The sequence below is a fragment of the Excalfactoria chinensis genome, chromosome 4 (assembly GCF_039878825.1).
Source record: "Excalfactoria chinensis isolate bCotChi1 chromosome 4, bCotChi1.hap2, whole genome shotgun sequence".
NCBI lineage: Eukaryota > Metazoa > Chordata > Aves > Galliformes > Phasianidae > Excalfactoria > Excalfactoria chinensis.
Window position 1 is genome coordinate 83,470,564 of NC_092828.1, and position 15,440 is coordinate 83,486,003.

At 42.5% G+C, this 15,440-nt stretch overlaps 1 protein-coding gene across 10 annotated transcripts in view; it reads right to left on the reverse strand.

Moving 5' to 3' along the window:
- Positions 1–15,440, reverse strand: part of KLHL13 (kelch like family member 13) — a 65,476-nt gene that overhangs the window by 26,123 nt on the left and 23,913 nt on the right. The window contains exons 1-3 of one of the 10 annotated variants that reach the window (XM_072334380.1): positions 3,938–4,077; positions 3,446–3,490; positions 2,858–2,970 (exon numbers count right to left, since the gene is read on the reverse strand). The exons of 6 other annotated variants lie outside the window; for them this stretch is intronic. In XM_072334380.1, coding sequence (XP_072190481.1) covers positions 2,858–2,955 — 98 coding nt within the window. In that variant the 5' untranslated portion in view covers positions 2,956–2,970; positions 3,446–3,490; positions 3,938–4,077. Of the gene's footprint in view, positions 1–2,857; positions 3,396–3,445; positions 3,868–3,937; positions 4,078–15,440 lie in introns of those variants that run through there. 3 more of the 10 variants (XM_072334378.1, XM_072334387.1, XM_072334377.1) reach the window with 3 other exon arrangements.

Consider the following 15,440-nt stretch of genomic DNA (forward strand, 5'->3'; position numbering starts at 1 on the left):
TGCCAGCGGTCCATTTCTAATACAGACTTTCCCTATGAAACGTCCCCGGATCTCTTGGTGGACTTGGGGCAATCTCAAGCTATTAGCAATCAGTCCCACCAAGAGACAGGTTGTCTGTGTTTCTCTTCAGAGAGATCCTTCTCCCTCTGAATAATATGAGGGCTTTCTGGAAGGGTCCTTAAAACTGCAATTATACCTGTATCTACGGGAAACCATGCAGCTGTGATTCATTGCTTCTCCTTTCGTCCCAGCCCCAGTGCAAACAGCAGATTTCCCCACACCAGATACACGTACTTGCCTACAAATCCATTAGCTCAACTTCAGCAGGTCCCTTATTTCAAATACTACCTGGACACAAGTTTCCTGCAGCAGAGGACTCTCTCCGGTAAGCTCTTTGCACGCATTCTGCAGCTTGGGAACAAACTTTTAAAGCAGAAATTGCAGTTAGACTTCAGCTGAGCAGCTCACAGGACAATTAACTGTTTTACAGGGGTACTTTGTACAGAGATGCCTGCTTCATCTGAGCACCAAACACGCTCAAGAGCCACAGCTCAACATTCCAGTACAGGGAAACTAAGGCAGAGTTCAGGTATCAGGTGCACAGACCTCATAAAAACCTGTGAGTCCCAACAAAGGATTTACTCTTTAGATAAGTTACTTATAAATCAGAAGCAGGATGAAGCTTCTGAAGTTAAAGCTAACTTGAATTCAAGAAAAATCCTAAAGAATTGGAATTTCATTGTAAGGATGACAAAACCCAAGCCTTTAAGGTCTCCCTGTTTTACATTACAAAATTCACACTACAAAGCCACAACGTTAAGTTACCAAATATTAAAGGGACTAAAGTTCCAGTTTAGATCTGTGTACTCCGGATCCAAAATAACAAATGCAGAAGTGTTCATCTGCACATTCAGTAGTTTCACAGTCATTTTACACCAACAGATGCACTGTTTTACATGTCACTTTTGAGTACGTACTTGGAAGAAGCCCTTTGCCAGCATGCAGAGCATTACTTGGGGGAGAAAACCTACAGCTGTGAAGGTGAAAAACATGTTGCAAAGCACTCAGTAAATTTAGCATCGTCTCTGCAATGAAAAGGATGACTCTGATGTTACTGACAAGACTAAACCACAAGGTTGGCTGTGCCAGTCCACACCTACTACCTAATCAAATTGGTGCCATTTTGTACACATTTCTTTTTTTTTTCCCCTTATAAAGTACATGAATAATTTGGGGGCTGCATTTGAAAGCCCTACTGGTATCAGGGCAATGAATAAACGTCTCCATAAGCATTTGGATACATGGAATCACCACAAAAATGATTAAGGCTGCTGCTCACATATTTCTTGCGCTCAGCATCATATAGTTACGTCTGATCACTAAATCTGTTCACATACTTTCAACACATTGAGGTAATCAGCTATATGATCCCCATCATAAAAGCTGAAGCACGCACAGAGCTAGATTAACAACTTAAAGGCAACACACAAAAGCGTTCTGTTTGAGCTGCAGACAGATCAGACCTGGCTGTTCCCGATGCTGCTTGCATTTAGCAAGTACTGTAGTTTTAAAAGCACATCAGATGGGACCAAAGATGTCACTACCTTGAAATGAGTTCCAAAGCCTCACAACTCTGAGGGTATTTTGTATTTAGTCATCAAAAAACACCTATGGTAAGCAACAATTTAATTGGAAATAGCTTATTTTCTGGCAGCCTTAAGCATATTGGATGTACTCTGTGACACCAATGCTTTAAGCCTTTCTGTGAAATTTCATCCTAAAACAGAAGCATTCCCTGCTCAGGTTCCATGCAGGCATGTTGGTTCTGCAGCCCCTCGCCTTCCCAGCCACAGCAATGGAAACCTCACACCTCTCACACCGCTTTGGGTCCGCTGCCGACCACCACGCTGCTCAGCAACAAGCATAAACCATTTAGAGAAGCTCTAAACTCCCATTTCTTACAGCACGTCCCTACGGCAGCTGCAGCAAAGAAATAAAAGCTGGGAAGCACTAATCCTGTAGCTAACAGGCTGCAACGCTATCAGAAAGTCAGTTTTCACAGGGATTTCCCAGATGCAGAAGTCACCTACACAGTTACTTCTGCATCTTGAAGCAACTCATGATGAGAGAGCTGCTCCCTTAAAGGCACGAGCAGTTTTCTGCCCGACGTTCAGCTTTGTTTCACAGAAGGAAACAAAGCTACCTGGATAATCTAACACAGAACTCGCAGCAGCAAAAGGTGAACAAAAGCTCTGCCAAGATCAGGCAAGGCAAACAAAGCACGCTGCTTTCATGGCTATTGAAATACTCCTTTATGTAAAGCTACTTTACACGGGCAAACTGAGTGACTGCACAAGCATTCAGATACCAATGATTTCTATTTCTCTATTAAGCATTTATTTGAACTTTTAAAAATTATTAAAGGCATTCAATTTGTATTAAAGCCACGGCTTGCAAGGATAAAAGACCAAGGCAAGTGCACTACAACAGAGCAGGTGATTCCACGTTCGGTTTTTAATCGGGAGGAAACGTTAGCATATATACCACAAATTAAGCCTGCCTCACACCTTAAACTTCTCCATTCAGCTCTACAAATCAACATGAACTTCTCAAAAGAACATTTACGTTATTACAAACATCGGCTCAATCTGCACAATTTCTCTACGTTTCAACAAAGAGGGAAAGACTCGACACGACATCCATCATGAGACATCCAGGATAAAAAATCTCAGGGTCTACATACAAAACAAGGTAAAATTCTGGGTGCCAACGTCATTCAATACATAACAAGGTATTTTGCCACAGGGTAGTCTCACGAAAGAATTCCCACCTTAATATCCTCATTTCTCTCACTTACATGTATGCTGGAGAAAGTGGCGATGACCTGGATGTTTTAAGCACAGGAACTGGGAATTTCCAGATAGCAGGAGAGCTCGTTTTCCATTTCAATGGCATGTTGTCACCACGGTACTACAATAACAGTAAACAGCGTTTCCATAACAGACTACCAACTAGGACTTCCATTCCACACACTACTGACACAGCAGTGGCTGCTGCTAAGAACAAGGAAATGATTCTGCCAATGCCCTCAAACCGATGCTTCCAATCTGTAAGACGGGGCTGCAAGGCATCTCCTTTTAAATCCTGCTGTCTCCTAAAGCAATACGATGATTCTATGGCTCTAACTCAACAATAGTGCCACCTCGTTAGGGCAGCACTGACTGCAGTATATGGATAAAAAAAGAGAAAGACTGCACCGTGCACACCAGCACAATGCAGCCTTATTTAATAAAAGCAACTAATTCTTTTCAAGAACTATTCCTGACGCTATTGTTCTACCTTAACAGGGACACTGCAGCACTGCACTGTATTCTCTCCCTATTAACCTCCTTTCTGACCAATGAAAGCAGAAAAATGGGTTTCACATAAAAATGAAACAACGTACCTACTCAGAATACACTTGTCATCCTCTGAACATTCTTCTTTTGAGCTGCAACAATACAAATGGGATATAAATCTCAGCATAGCCTTAGGCCACGGCTAATAGAGATCAGTGACTAAATTCAGCAGCCTGTTTTCCTCCTGTGCAAGCTCTGACCAAACAATACAAGAAAGCCATTATGGAAAAAGCCCATTGCAGAAATCAGTCCTTCTAATCCATAGCTAGGAAGACAAAATAAAGCATAAATCGCTGCAGGTTTCTGCACGCTCTTCTAATAGCTTCTGCTTCAGGACGCTCTCATTTTCCTATTCTCATTTCCAGGGAGGACGAGCAAAATCTCATGCATTTTACAACACGCTATGGGAACAGAAATATCACTCTGCTTTCCGCAGCACAGAAGCGGAGAGCAGTGTGCTGTTAATAGCAGTCCTCGTAGGGACGCTATCAACAACCTAATCCTGAACGTCCCCCGGCCCCCCCAACCCCGCAGCTCACGCATTGCCTGGAGAAGTGGGGAGGCAGCCGGGCACGCAGGTGTCCATCAGGGACCACTCTGCAACTCCGCGCTCCGCTCCATGACCTCCCGGGGCTGACGACAGCGGGGAGTTTAGAAGGCGAGCTATTAAAAACGGAATGGAGAATTTAACAGCGCGTTGTGCATAAGCAGATTGGGTTTCTAGGAAGAAAAGGGAAAGCTCTGACCATATTGATTACCTCCCTTAAGGAAAAAAGAGAAATCAGATCCCGCTTATGGCCAACCGTAGACAGGATCGACGCTATTGGAGACATTTATTCTACGGATTTCAGAACAGCCTTTGTGCAGCGTGACAGTGTTTCTGTTCATCAGGACAGCTTAATCCCATCACAAAAAAAGCCAACACCCCGCCACACCGCTCAGCAATAAAGAGCGGAACAAAGAGCAGGATTCCTACTAATTTTTAAAGCAATTTAATAGCGCTTAGTAACACTCTGATGGGTTTTTCCAGGGGTGAAGCCTACATTGTTAAGTTTATTTGAGGGGTGAAGTCACCGTGCGATAATTGCTGCTTCTGATTGTTATTATTGAAAGTGTTTCCCAAAAATAGTTTTGTGCATTTAAAACTGTTACCATAGCCACAAGCACTGAACTAAAATAATCCAGGAAGATCACATCCAGGATGAATTCAAAGCTAGATACACTTACTGAGCAAACCCAGCTCTTTGGGATTCATAATTACATATTAGCAGCATTAAGACAGGAGCTTAAGAAAGAGTGCAGCACAGACATGAGTTGTATAGGAGAGATCATTCATATGCTATAAATATTAAGAAACAGCAGCCCCACAAATAGCAAATCCGCATTTTCAGCATCAAGGAGCCTTACACTTTCAGTAGAATGTATACATTCTCATGTCAACAACCACACTTGTGCATTCATAAATTCCATATGCCCATCCTGTGTAGCAGGCTGCTAGATCATCCTGCCCTGCATTTCTACACTGAAGGCCTAAGCTTCATTCGAAAGGCATCAGATAACAGGTCCCGTAACCACACAGAAAGCCTCAAGATTTTGAATTTCTGTGCAAATTTGCTTTCGCATTTACCATCACATACAAACTGTCTCATAACAAGCAAATGGTGCTGCTTTCTTTCGAGCTAGTGACACCACCTACGAGCCATCTGAAGCCTGCACCCACCTGCCCTACCCAACACAAGGAGTTTGTTACAGGTTGCCCAGAGGGGTGGTGGTGCACCACCGCTGCAGACACCCAAGGTCAGGCTGCATGGGCTCTGAGCGCTGATGGAGCTGTGGGTAACCCTGCTTAGTGCAGGGAGTTGGACCAGATGGCCTTGAAGGGTCCCTTCCAACTCAAACAATTCAAATCTATGATTTTGTTTATCAACTGCAGCACTGCTAACATGTGAGAATGATGCAAGGACAACCTGTGCACCACCTGCTCAGAAGTAGCTGTATTAATGCTATCTGTACCTGTTCTTAATGAAGAAAAAGTCCACCTTAGCAGTACAGTCATTGCCACACACTGACAAGTACTAAGCCAACCAACACGCATCCAGAAACCAGATGTGCTCCTCAGTTCTGAGGCCAACAAGATCACTTGTGTATAGCATGCAATATATGTGCTCAAATACCTCCTCTCCCCTGTATGCATCTCCCCATGTTTGTTTTTCCATCTAGTTGATAACCAATCTAATTAGAACCCTTAGAGGAAAGAAAAAAAAAGAAATCAATAACAGTAAACAACACTTTTAAAAGTGTATAAAAACCTGAGCACCACCCAACTTAATCTGCTTCCAACACCACACATCACTGATCTAACCGTCAATGCAAAAAGAGCACAGAGCTATAGTAGCTGTGCCAGGTACCCCAAAACCAGAGAAACGCCTTTCACTTCAGAAAGGAACCACATGAGAAACAAATCCTGTCTGCACATCACTGCAAATCAAATGTCTTCCCAATGGCCCCAAATCAGTTCAGTACGCCCTGATAAAAAACATCACCTTAATATGCTTGATGTGAACGAGTCCTAGCGAAAGATCTCAGCATGTTATGCTGTTACTTTAATCAAGCCTCCAGACTTTAGTGTGCACAGTGCTGAAAACACCACATTTTCTGTCCTCACATTATATTGCTTTTCCCTTCATCCGCAAACTCAACAGTCCTGATGGCTAAAAGCAGCACTACGACCTTGTGCAGGTTCCCACTTGCTGAAGAAGTGGTTATTCCTGGATGAGTGCTATGAAGGCACAACATTAGAGTAGCAAACCAGAGCTTTGCTTCAGCATTTAAAAGAATTCTAAACTTAAGGAGTCAGGTAACTGCTCAGACTGAGCATCTCCTTGGGACCATTTTCTCATTTAAGGGGTGTAACTTCAAACAAGTCTGCTTTTACATTAGATTCTTTCAAACTTGGATAATAAATAGAATATAACTTCAAGTGCCTCAATGATCTTTTATGCCGTATATGAAAGACAAGAAAGAAGCCTCTGCTTTTTAAGCAATTATTTCCATGCTGCTCTTTCCAAACCCACACTGCACAGACAGACAGCAAAGGAAGCGAGTGGCACAGCACCAAGCATGGCTGCTGGAAACTCCTCCATGAAGTAACTGAATAGGTGGCACAAGAAGGAAAAAAAAAATCACAGGTCAAGTTCCCAACAAGCCACTTCACAGCCTTGAGCTGCTGACGTGGTGGGAAATGATTGAGGCCATGCAGGAAACCCTGCAAACAACACTTGCATGAGTGCTGATCACCACTGGGGTCAGGGCTACTTCCCATCATAGCAAGGACTTCTCCCTTTGCGATTCTCTCCCTTCTCTTCATTCCAACCTCCTCTTTCCTTTGTGCTCCTTGGACACCAAGCTATTCCCATGTTACCACATGCATGCTGTTGCTACAACTGCTTGTCCTCCCTTTTGCAAAAATGCACCATATTATGAACTACAGATTCTCTCCTAGCACAGCATGCTTGCATTCCTGGAGCAGGTGCATTTCCCAACAAACTTTTAAATCACCTTTGAAGTCCCTATCAGACTTCCTTCCCTTTGAGGTTTTTCAAAGAAGAAACAGTCACAAACAGAAAGATGTGACCAAATGCAGTGGCATCATTAAAACACACTCATTTGGAAACACTTGTTTGAGTCTTGGGACCACCGTGTGACTCCTATAGGAAAACCAAGCAGCCTTAGCTTAGCTTCTTCCTAGATGTGCCACTAAATTTTCATCAGCTTTAAGACAAACTTATTTTTTCTATCTTCAAAGCATAAAGAAAAGCTGAAAGCATTTGCTCAGCCAAATGATTTGCTGTGGGTTAAGCGATTCGCTGCTCTGCTCCAGCCAGCTGCTTACCATCACTCCTTTCATTCATCTGCTGTATATCCGAGAGCTGAAACCACTAGGTGGAAATAGGGCTCTGCTGTACAGGAGCTTTCTCAGCCTTGCAAACCCTTTCTGGCACAACCTGAGAAATCATCACTGCTCTCCGAACCCTGTGTTCATTTTAACCATGAAGAACAACGTTCAAAGCTACAAAGCAACGCACATCACCTATTTACATTTAGAAACACAGACAGGAAGGTTGAAATATTTCATTGCATCACAAACAATGTTTGCTAACATTTAGATTACTTTTTACTGGCAGAGTTTAAGGTAACTCGGTAACGGTCAAAAAAGAGATTCCAATGCTGATGTTCAAAGTCTTTCAAAACATCTTTGAACTTTTGATGCTTCATCCCCATGCCTGGTGTTACAAAAATTAAGGTTAATGAGAAAGGTTAATGCCTCTTTTAAATGACTTTATAACCCCAGTATAGTTTGCTTCAGGCTGAAGGCAGAAACTCCATTTCAGATTGGAAGAAACTGCTCTGGTCCTTTGTCCATCTTACAACTACTAACATGTTAAACTGACGCAAGCTGCTGCATGAGGCCATTTTAACACAGAAGTAAATTAAAATACAACTCCAGAGCTCCAATAAGACACCCATAACGCCATAAAACTCAAACACAATCATTTCCCAATCAAATCACGTCTCAGCATTCTAAATGCTGCTCAAGGCACAATCCCAGAAAATGAATAGGAGCAAATAACACACAGCTCCTCTCTCTCCTCAGGATCTGTAAGAAAAGCATTGGCACAGTGTCCCCTCCAGGTGACACCATGGCATTCCCCATATACTGAAGTACAAGAAAACAGCTGGTCATGTGCATTGGTGACTATTTCTCTTGAAACTACAGTTTTTCTAGAAACCTCAGAAATCTACTTTATAATTAAATAACATTCCGATTAGATTGTCTAAAATACATTAAGAAATAACCTATAAAGAGCCACGGACAGTTCTGACTTACTATCCATCATATTGCAGATTGGATAGGTTTTGGGGTTGTTCCCATCATCTTACTGTTGGTTAGGTGCTTTGCTTCTGATATATAGACGATGGCAAAAAGTCCACAGATATCCAATATAAGTTACAGCATCACCCAGAAGCAATTGCACCATAGAAGATACACACAGCCTCAAGAATAGAAACGAGTTCCTTATAAAATATCACAGAAAACACTTGTTTTGAATTCCCTAATTTTATTCTTGAGATGACTGCTCAAGAAGGACCAAGAAATGGTACTTCAGTTTCAGGTATACTTTGTGATGGTGTGGAGTGCTCAAAAATAGCAAACACAATGCTAAGTGCGCTTTCCTGGCCATGAAAGTAGCTTTTATCTCACTTCACTTCTATGCGTGGATCCTTGAAGAATGCTCTGCTCTAAAAACAGAGGTAAGATTTGCAGTGGAAATCATTTCCAAGAGTAAATTCCAAGACTTTAACTCGATGTCAAGCTACAGGTCATGGCGAGACACAACCCAAAATCTCAGCTTATATTGGACAAACCACATAAAACTATTAGGAAAATAAGCATTAAATCACTTCAGTAGGAGTTAAAACCAAGCAGAGTTAATGGAGGTTTCCAAGTTTTGCTCTCAGCCCACGTACTCTGCTGACAACTCACAGCCCTAATGAAATGGGTTTGAATTAACACCAATTTAGCCAGCACTGTGCTCATCTTCCCCAGGTGATTATATTTAGTAAATCACTACAAAGATCTGGATGCACTGTCACTTTAGCCAGACTGACCCTCCTCAAAACAACTGGTCCAAAGCAACAGATTTTTATTAGGCCAACCTGTAGGCTGTAAGGAATTGATTTCTAAGCAAATTTCACACAGCTGCTAGGGTTTGTTGGCGGAGCAATTTGTTTTAGCAAAGTATGCACAAACACATTTACACACTGGATGATATGATACCAACATATGAAACAGTTCTGTAATTAAAAGGAGGATAGGACAGAGGACCAATCATTAACAACATATCCGCTGCACCAGACACCAAGCTGCAAGTAACATTAGTGATGTGCCTACTGATGTCTTTAAGAAATAGTGTAAAAAAAGAAGAATGCAGGCTTTTTATTTTCTTTACACAGAAGCTATTAGTCATTTTGCATTCCCTAAACCTTATTGTCATTAATCAGGAGTGGTTTTTGTCCTCCTGCACGCATGTAAGGCAGTCCCTATTTAGAAGGCAAGGCATGGGGAAGCAAGAATAAAGCAGACTGAGTCACTATAGAAACACACAGTAAGTGCAGTGATCAATTTCTTTAAGAGACAAAAAGATCAACTTTCCGAGCACAGCAACTCCTGCTGTGTTGTCAACATAGATGGATCCAGTCTGCTGATCCACGATCCCACACAGCCAATGTGGGCAAGCTGAAGGCCTTAACCTGAGGCCAAAGTCCCTCAGGGAAGACTGACACAGACGTTGAAAAGGTTCAGAGAAAGATGTTGATGCTTCAGGCCATTACAAGTAATAACCTGTGAGCCAAGAGAAAAACATCAAGAAAACAGTGGGAGCACTCATTCTAGGCAAGACTTGAAGCAACTATGCCATGCTGCTCACTGTTATTTCACTGCTGCTCACTGGTTTACTTTAAGTCACAAAAGAAATGATAATTAAGAGATTTGATCAATTGCACCATCAGTCTGTCTTACCTTAGATATAAATTGTAATGAAGTAACTCAAGCTTCAAAATTCAGCTCATCTCTACACAAAGGCACATGAAAGGCTACACAGCAAAAAGCTGAGAGGCTGCTCATTATCATCAGCACTTCCCCCCACCAGCATAAAAAACAGTTTCTCTATCATAGAGCCTTCAAGATTGTTCCATCTAAATGGAATGAGGAACAGGTGGGACCAGGACTGAAGCTGGACCAGCTGCGTCAGATGCAGTACGGTATGAAAAGCCCTTCATACAAGATCTTTTTTCCTTCATATAAGCCATAGGTGACCAGGAATCAACTCCTCCCATTTGTCCAAGGCAGGTGGAGTCCAAAGACTTCTCAGAATATATATGGGGCTATTTGTTCAGGACCCTCCCTTCCTCAGGGGTTAGGCCAGTGATAACCTGTATGCTACCTGTTTGAAATGGAAAGCCAATCCAAACAACCCGGCTTGATGCTCTTCTATTCAGAAGCAAGCACAGACTTCACAGTTAAAACTGATAAAATAACACAGGACTCCAAAAGATAAAAGACCGAGCACAAAAATGACTGCAAAGTTGCTTTAGAAATACACTCATATCGAGTTCACCATCAAATGCCAAAATCCCTGCTTTATAACTATAGAAAGGAAAGTACCAATTGCATTTCACATTGGAACTGATGAGACTATAAATTAAAAGCAAGCTGAACTTCTCCTAGGCCAAGTTTCAAAAGGTGCCAATTATTTATCTCACTCAAGTTTGTTACAGATGCACAAACTGTGAATTTGCTTCCAGAAGCAAATCTAAGATGACAGTTTTAGGATATTCACTTAGAGTGAACAACTCCGCAGTCATAACATCCCAATTTAGTGACAACATAAACATAACTATTCAGATAATTTAGGACCAAGACAGGGCATACTGCATAGGAAACCACGCACAGCAGAAGCTGGTTTTAGAAAGATTCATAATGTTAATCTTGTTTGAACACTTCATAGCTTTAAAAATCCAAAGCAGGTGCTTTCTGACAGCAAAAGTGTCTTTTAATACACACACATACAGCACCAAGCAACTTGCATGAGCTTTGAACCAGGCCTGGCCTGCCTCTGAAGTTTTAACTCCAAGCAGCTGTAATTCAGGTGTTTGTCTGCCAGAGGGAGCTGAAGCCAAGAGAAAAAACACGATGTAATGCAATACCTTCCGAAGTTCTGGGCTAGTTCAGCACAACACGAAATCCTTTCGCTATTCAGACAAAGCACGTCCTGCTGTGAAACTACCACCACCCACATCTCCCTCTGTCAGCAGGTCCCTTCAAACCCTGAATTCCATCACCTACCTTTAGGATATGTTCAACTGCTGCTTAAGATCCACAGCATAGCTGCTCCAGAGATAAGTTTCCCTGACTAACAGTGCAAGCACCAGGTCCCATGTTATCTAATGCCTAACATCAAGTTCTTCTCACTTCATGCACAGTAGTACTGTGCAAAGACCAAGTATCCAGTTTGACAGACAAAAATGTGTTTCCAGTTTGATGCTGAAATGCTTACGTCCTTTTTTTTTTCCTCCCCAAAACACTTTCCCCTAGTGCTCCTAGAACCCTAGAAGTGCTACTGCATACAACTGAATTACCTTATCATTAATTTGTTCCTGCAAAGCAGCAGTTCACCAAAAGAGCTTAAAACCGGCAGGAATTGGCTTCTTCTTGCCAAATAGTAAGGCAAAATGCATTCCCATCAATGCAAGGCAGGATATTTTTAGACAAGATTCAGAAACACATCTTGGGAAAGAATTCCCCTATACATTATGGACAAATACTTTCCAGCCCGCACTTTAAAGTGCTTCCAGCTCCACTAAGTTCTATATCTGAAGCCAGCATTAATCTCACCAGTTCTCTCATCTAGAGGAAAAAAAAACAGGATGTATAGAGCTTTAAATAGATCCCTTAAACTTTGAAGGCCAACCGTCCTTAGATCAACATTTGACCAACAGCTTTAACATGAGCTTAGTAGCATCCTGCGCTTTCCTCGGGCTTAAAACAGCTTTAGGAAAATCAATGATGCCACCGTCTGGTATTCATAAGAACTGCTCTACAAGACAAGAGTGATTTTCATAAACCCCCATTTTTTAAATGGGAAAAGCAGAACACCCAGAAAACTCTTGGTAAGATACTGATACAGAATGATTTTTTATTTAGTTAAGTTGTACATTGCCACCTGTTTGGACCAGCTTAGGTTCAGTCTCAGTGTCCCCAGGCCTGTCATCCCTTCCTTTCCAACAGTATCCATCCACATGCTGTGGTTTGAGGCACAACCTATTCTGTCCCTATCTCGAGAGCAAGAGAACTGGAAGAAGCAGAGCAAAAAAGGAGCAGGGCTGGGTGTAACAGCAGCAAAGACACAGTAACAGTCTGAAGAGTCACAATGCGCACCACAAAGGTGACCAGGGAGTAATTACTCACCAGCTCTGGCAGAAATAGGAAGCTTCCTATGAAACTAGCAGATGTCTGGTGAAAGAAAGAGGAAGCACCACACAACACGTGCTCCAGTTGTGACACTACCAGCTTTTCAGTAACTGTTTCTTCTTACTGCACAAAAATCCAAAGCAAACGTGAAAAGTAACACAATCAGAGCTACAAAGCAGGACATTCTGCTTCAGCCTGGAAGGCCCCTGAGCACAGACTGTGATGAGATACTAAAGACACCCAGATACACACCAACACTGCAGCAGGACCAAGGCATAGAGCTGCGCGATCAGCCTTCAAAATCCCTCTTTCTGCAGCTTACCTGTGACTGCCCAACAATTTATACTGTTAAGAACACATAAAGAATGAATTTCAGCCACGTACCCTTTCAAGAAACTCCTGAACCTTTGGTGTAGAACTGCTTCTAGACTATGAAGTTCCACACACAGACAAAAAGCAGCGCAGCCTTGGTAGAGGAAGGAAAAGGGTATGGCAATAAGTACGAGATAACACTAATAACCTACACAACTGACTCTGATGGTGCTCACCAGATGCACACCCAGCACTTCTGCAATCTGGCTGTCTGACCCACAAGTTAATTACTCCTGGTGATAACTGTCCAGTGTAGGTCTGTACTATACAAATTCAATTACACAGATTTCAAGAGTAAATAGAAAGCTTGTTGGTGCCAGCATCAGATAAGCCCAAGCCCATGTTCAGGTACTTACTATGCACAGGACACAGATGAGCATCCCCACTTGCCCACACGCCCTCCCAAAACCCTGCACACATTCTCTAAGATTATATATACACTTTGAAGAGCTGGATATACATATATCTTACTGATGATTTCCGTATCTCCAAACAAAACATATATTAGAACTTTGCTCTAACATGCTCTCACAATTGAGGCCTTTCACTTTGGTTCTGGAGACGCAGTAATTATTTTGCCTTCACACCACCAGATGCACACAGCATGAAGGGCACAAAGCACAACTTTCCTCACAAACACCACCAGATTGTGCTGTGACAGCAGTTTGTCCACCTGAAGGACATCCCAGGAGATAGCAGAACACCATGAATGCACATAAACCCTTGGAAGAACTGAGATTGGGGAACTGCAGCTACCTGAACAGAGCATTGCTGGGTACCGCCTCAAGCACTACCTGGAAATGCAATGCAATCATTCCACATAATGAAGTGTTAAGGCAGCTTTTTAAAAAGCAGGCACCATCAGTCATGCCTGAGTTGTCCCTCCCTGCCCATGTATTTACAGACACCCAGAACTACTACCAACTAAATGCATTTTCGTAGTTTAGCAGAGTGTTTCTTCACTTACATGGAACGCTGGCTCCGAATCTCTTGGACTAAAAGCACACTTGGTAATTCAAAGGCAATTTCAAATGAACTCAGTGCTTTCATGACTTTAAATCCTTGAAAGCTGAAGCTTTTGAGGCCTTTGAATAGTGCATACTGCATACTGCAAGCATCAAAAGAAGGCAAAATTAATTCTGGGGGCACCTGGGAAATCTCTGCTGAGCCAGCTGTACACTACCCCAGAACTCAAAGGACAGGATACAGCAGTCAGGTTAGGAAGGGATGAAGGCAGGGCAACACGCCAGGTATTTATTCAATAGGGTCAGCACTGAACTCAAAGCAAAATGCAGTCAGGAGCTTAAGATAAGATGAGCATTGGCCACAGAAGTCACTGTAAACACTGAATTAAGAACTGGCTATCAAATAATAGGCCTCTATGGGGAAACCAAGAGTTACAGCAATTACTGGGCCACAGGAGTTTTACATAAGCAACATTACAGAGCAGCATCCTTTTAGTGCTTCACATCAAATTTCTGCTAACTTGTGTTCTGGCTTATGTCCTGAATCAAGCAACAACACGCATGAACATACCTTTTTCTGTTTGATTTCTTAACTGATGTAGAAACGTAAGCAAGTTACCAACACCTCTCACTGCATGCAAAGCAGCTGCTGGGAGGAAAGGCTATACAATCTATAAGCCACATACACCATTAAAAAGAAAGAGGGAAAAAAAGCAAAGCGTAATTATTGAACCTTGGCTTTCATGTGTCATACACATTCTCTCTAACACAAAATCCAGTAGTGTGGTTCAGTCCATTCACTCATTTACTTCCAGTGCCTCCAGTTTCTGGGCTGCAACTCCTACAACCCAATGCTTTTTAACTGTCTAGAGAACGAGGCAAATCCTGTTCTCAAAGAACTCTCCTCATCACTCCCAAGTTATGCATAGCAGAGTTGGCCAGCCTAACAGATATAGGCAGCATGCATCATGTAATTACCACCCAGTGTCTCTCTCCGTCATGTCACAATGAAAGGGATATCCTGTTCACAATGACAGACTAGTAATGCCCCAGCAAAGCCTGCGAGCAAAACACAAGCAAGACAACTACATAATTTACTACACAGGCCCAGTTTTAATTACCTGAAAACAGAATTAAACAATCATACTGGTTCTCTCATCACTGAAGGGGCAGAAGACCTAACTATAAGTGCTGATAGAAACCCAAACAACAGCCAGCAATGCTGTGCCAGCCAAGAGAGAACAGCTTTACAAAGCATGCAAGCTTCTCTGCTCCTGATCCCATGTTCTGCTTTACTCCCACATGACTCTGACTCACCCAAGTCATGTCAATCCATGTCTAAGCAACTACAAAGGCAGTTTTGCTATCCTCATCCAGCTGGGGTACTGAGGAACTTGCCGACTTGTTGATACTTGACATCCGTGCTCTTTGAGAGCATCTAAAGATTTAACACATTTACACTAAGTGAACCTTCCCTTCCAGATCCTTGGCTGATACACCTCCACCCACCTGGCTGTCAGGTATGATTCCAATAGCCTGAAGCAGGTGCATCAGTGCAGAAAAATGAAACTAAGCCTGGAACTTGGAACAGGGCAGTTACAAGCTGGAAACTTTTGGAATCCAAAAATGGAGCTGATGCGATAACATCACTTGGGAAGATGGAAGGATACTAGC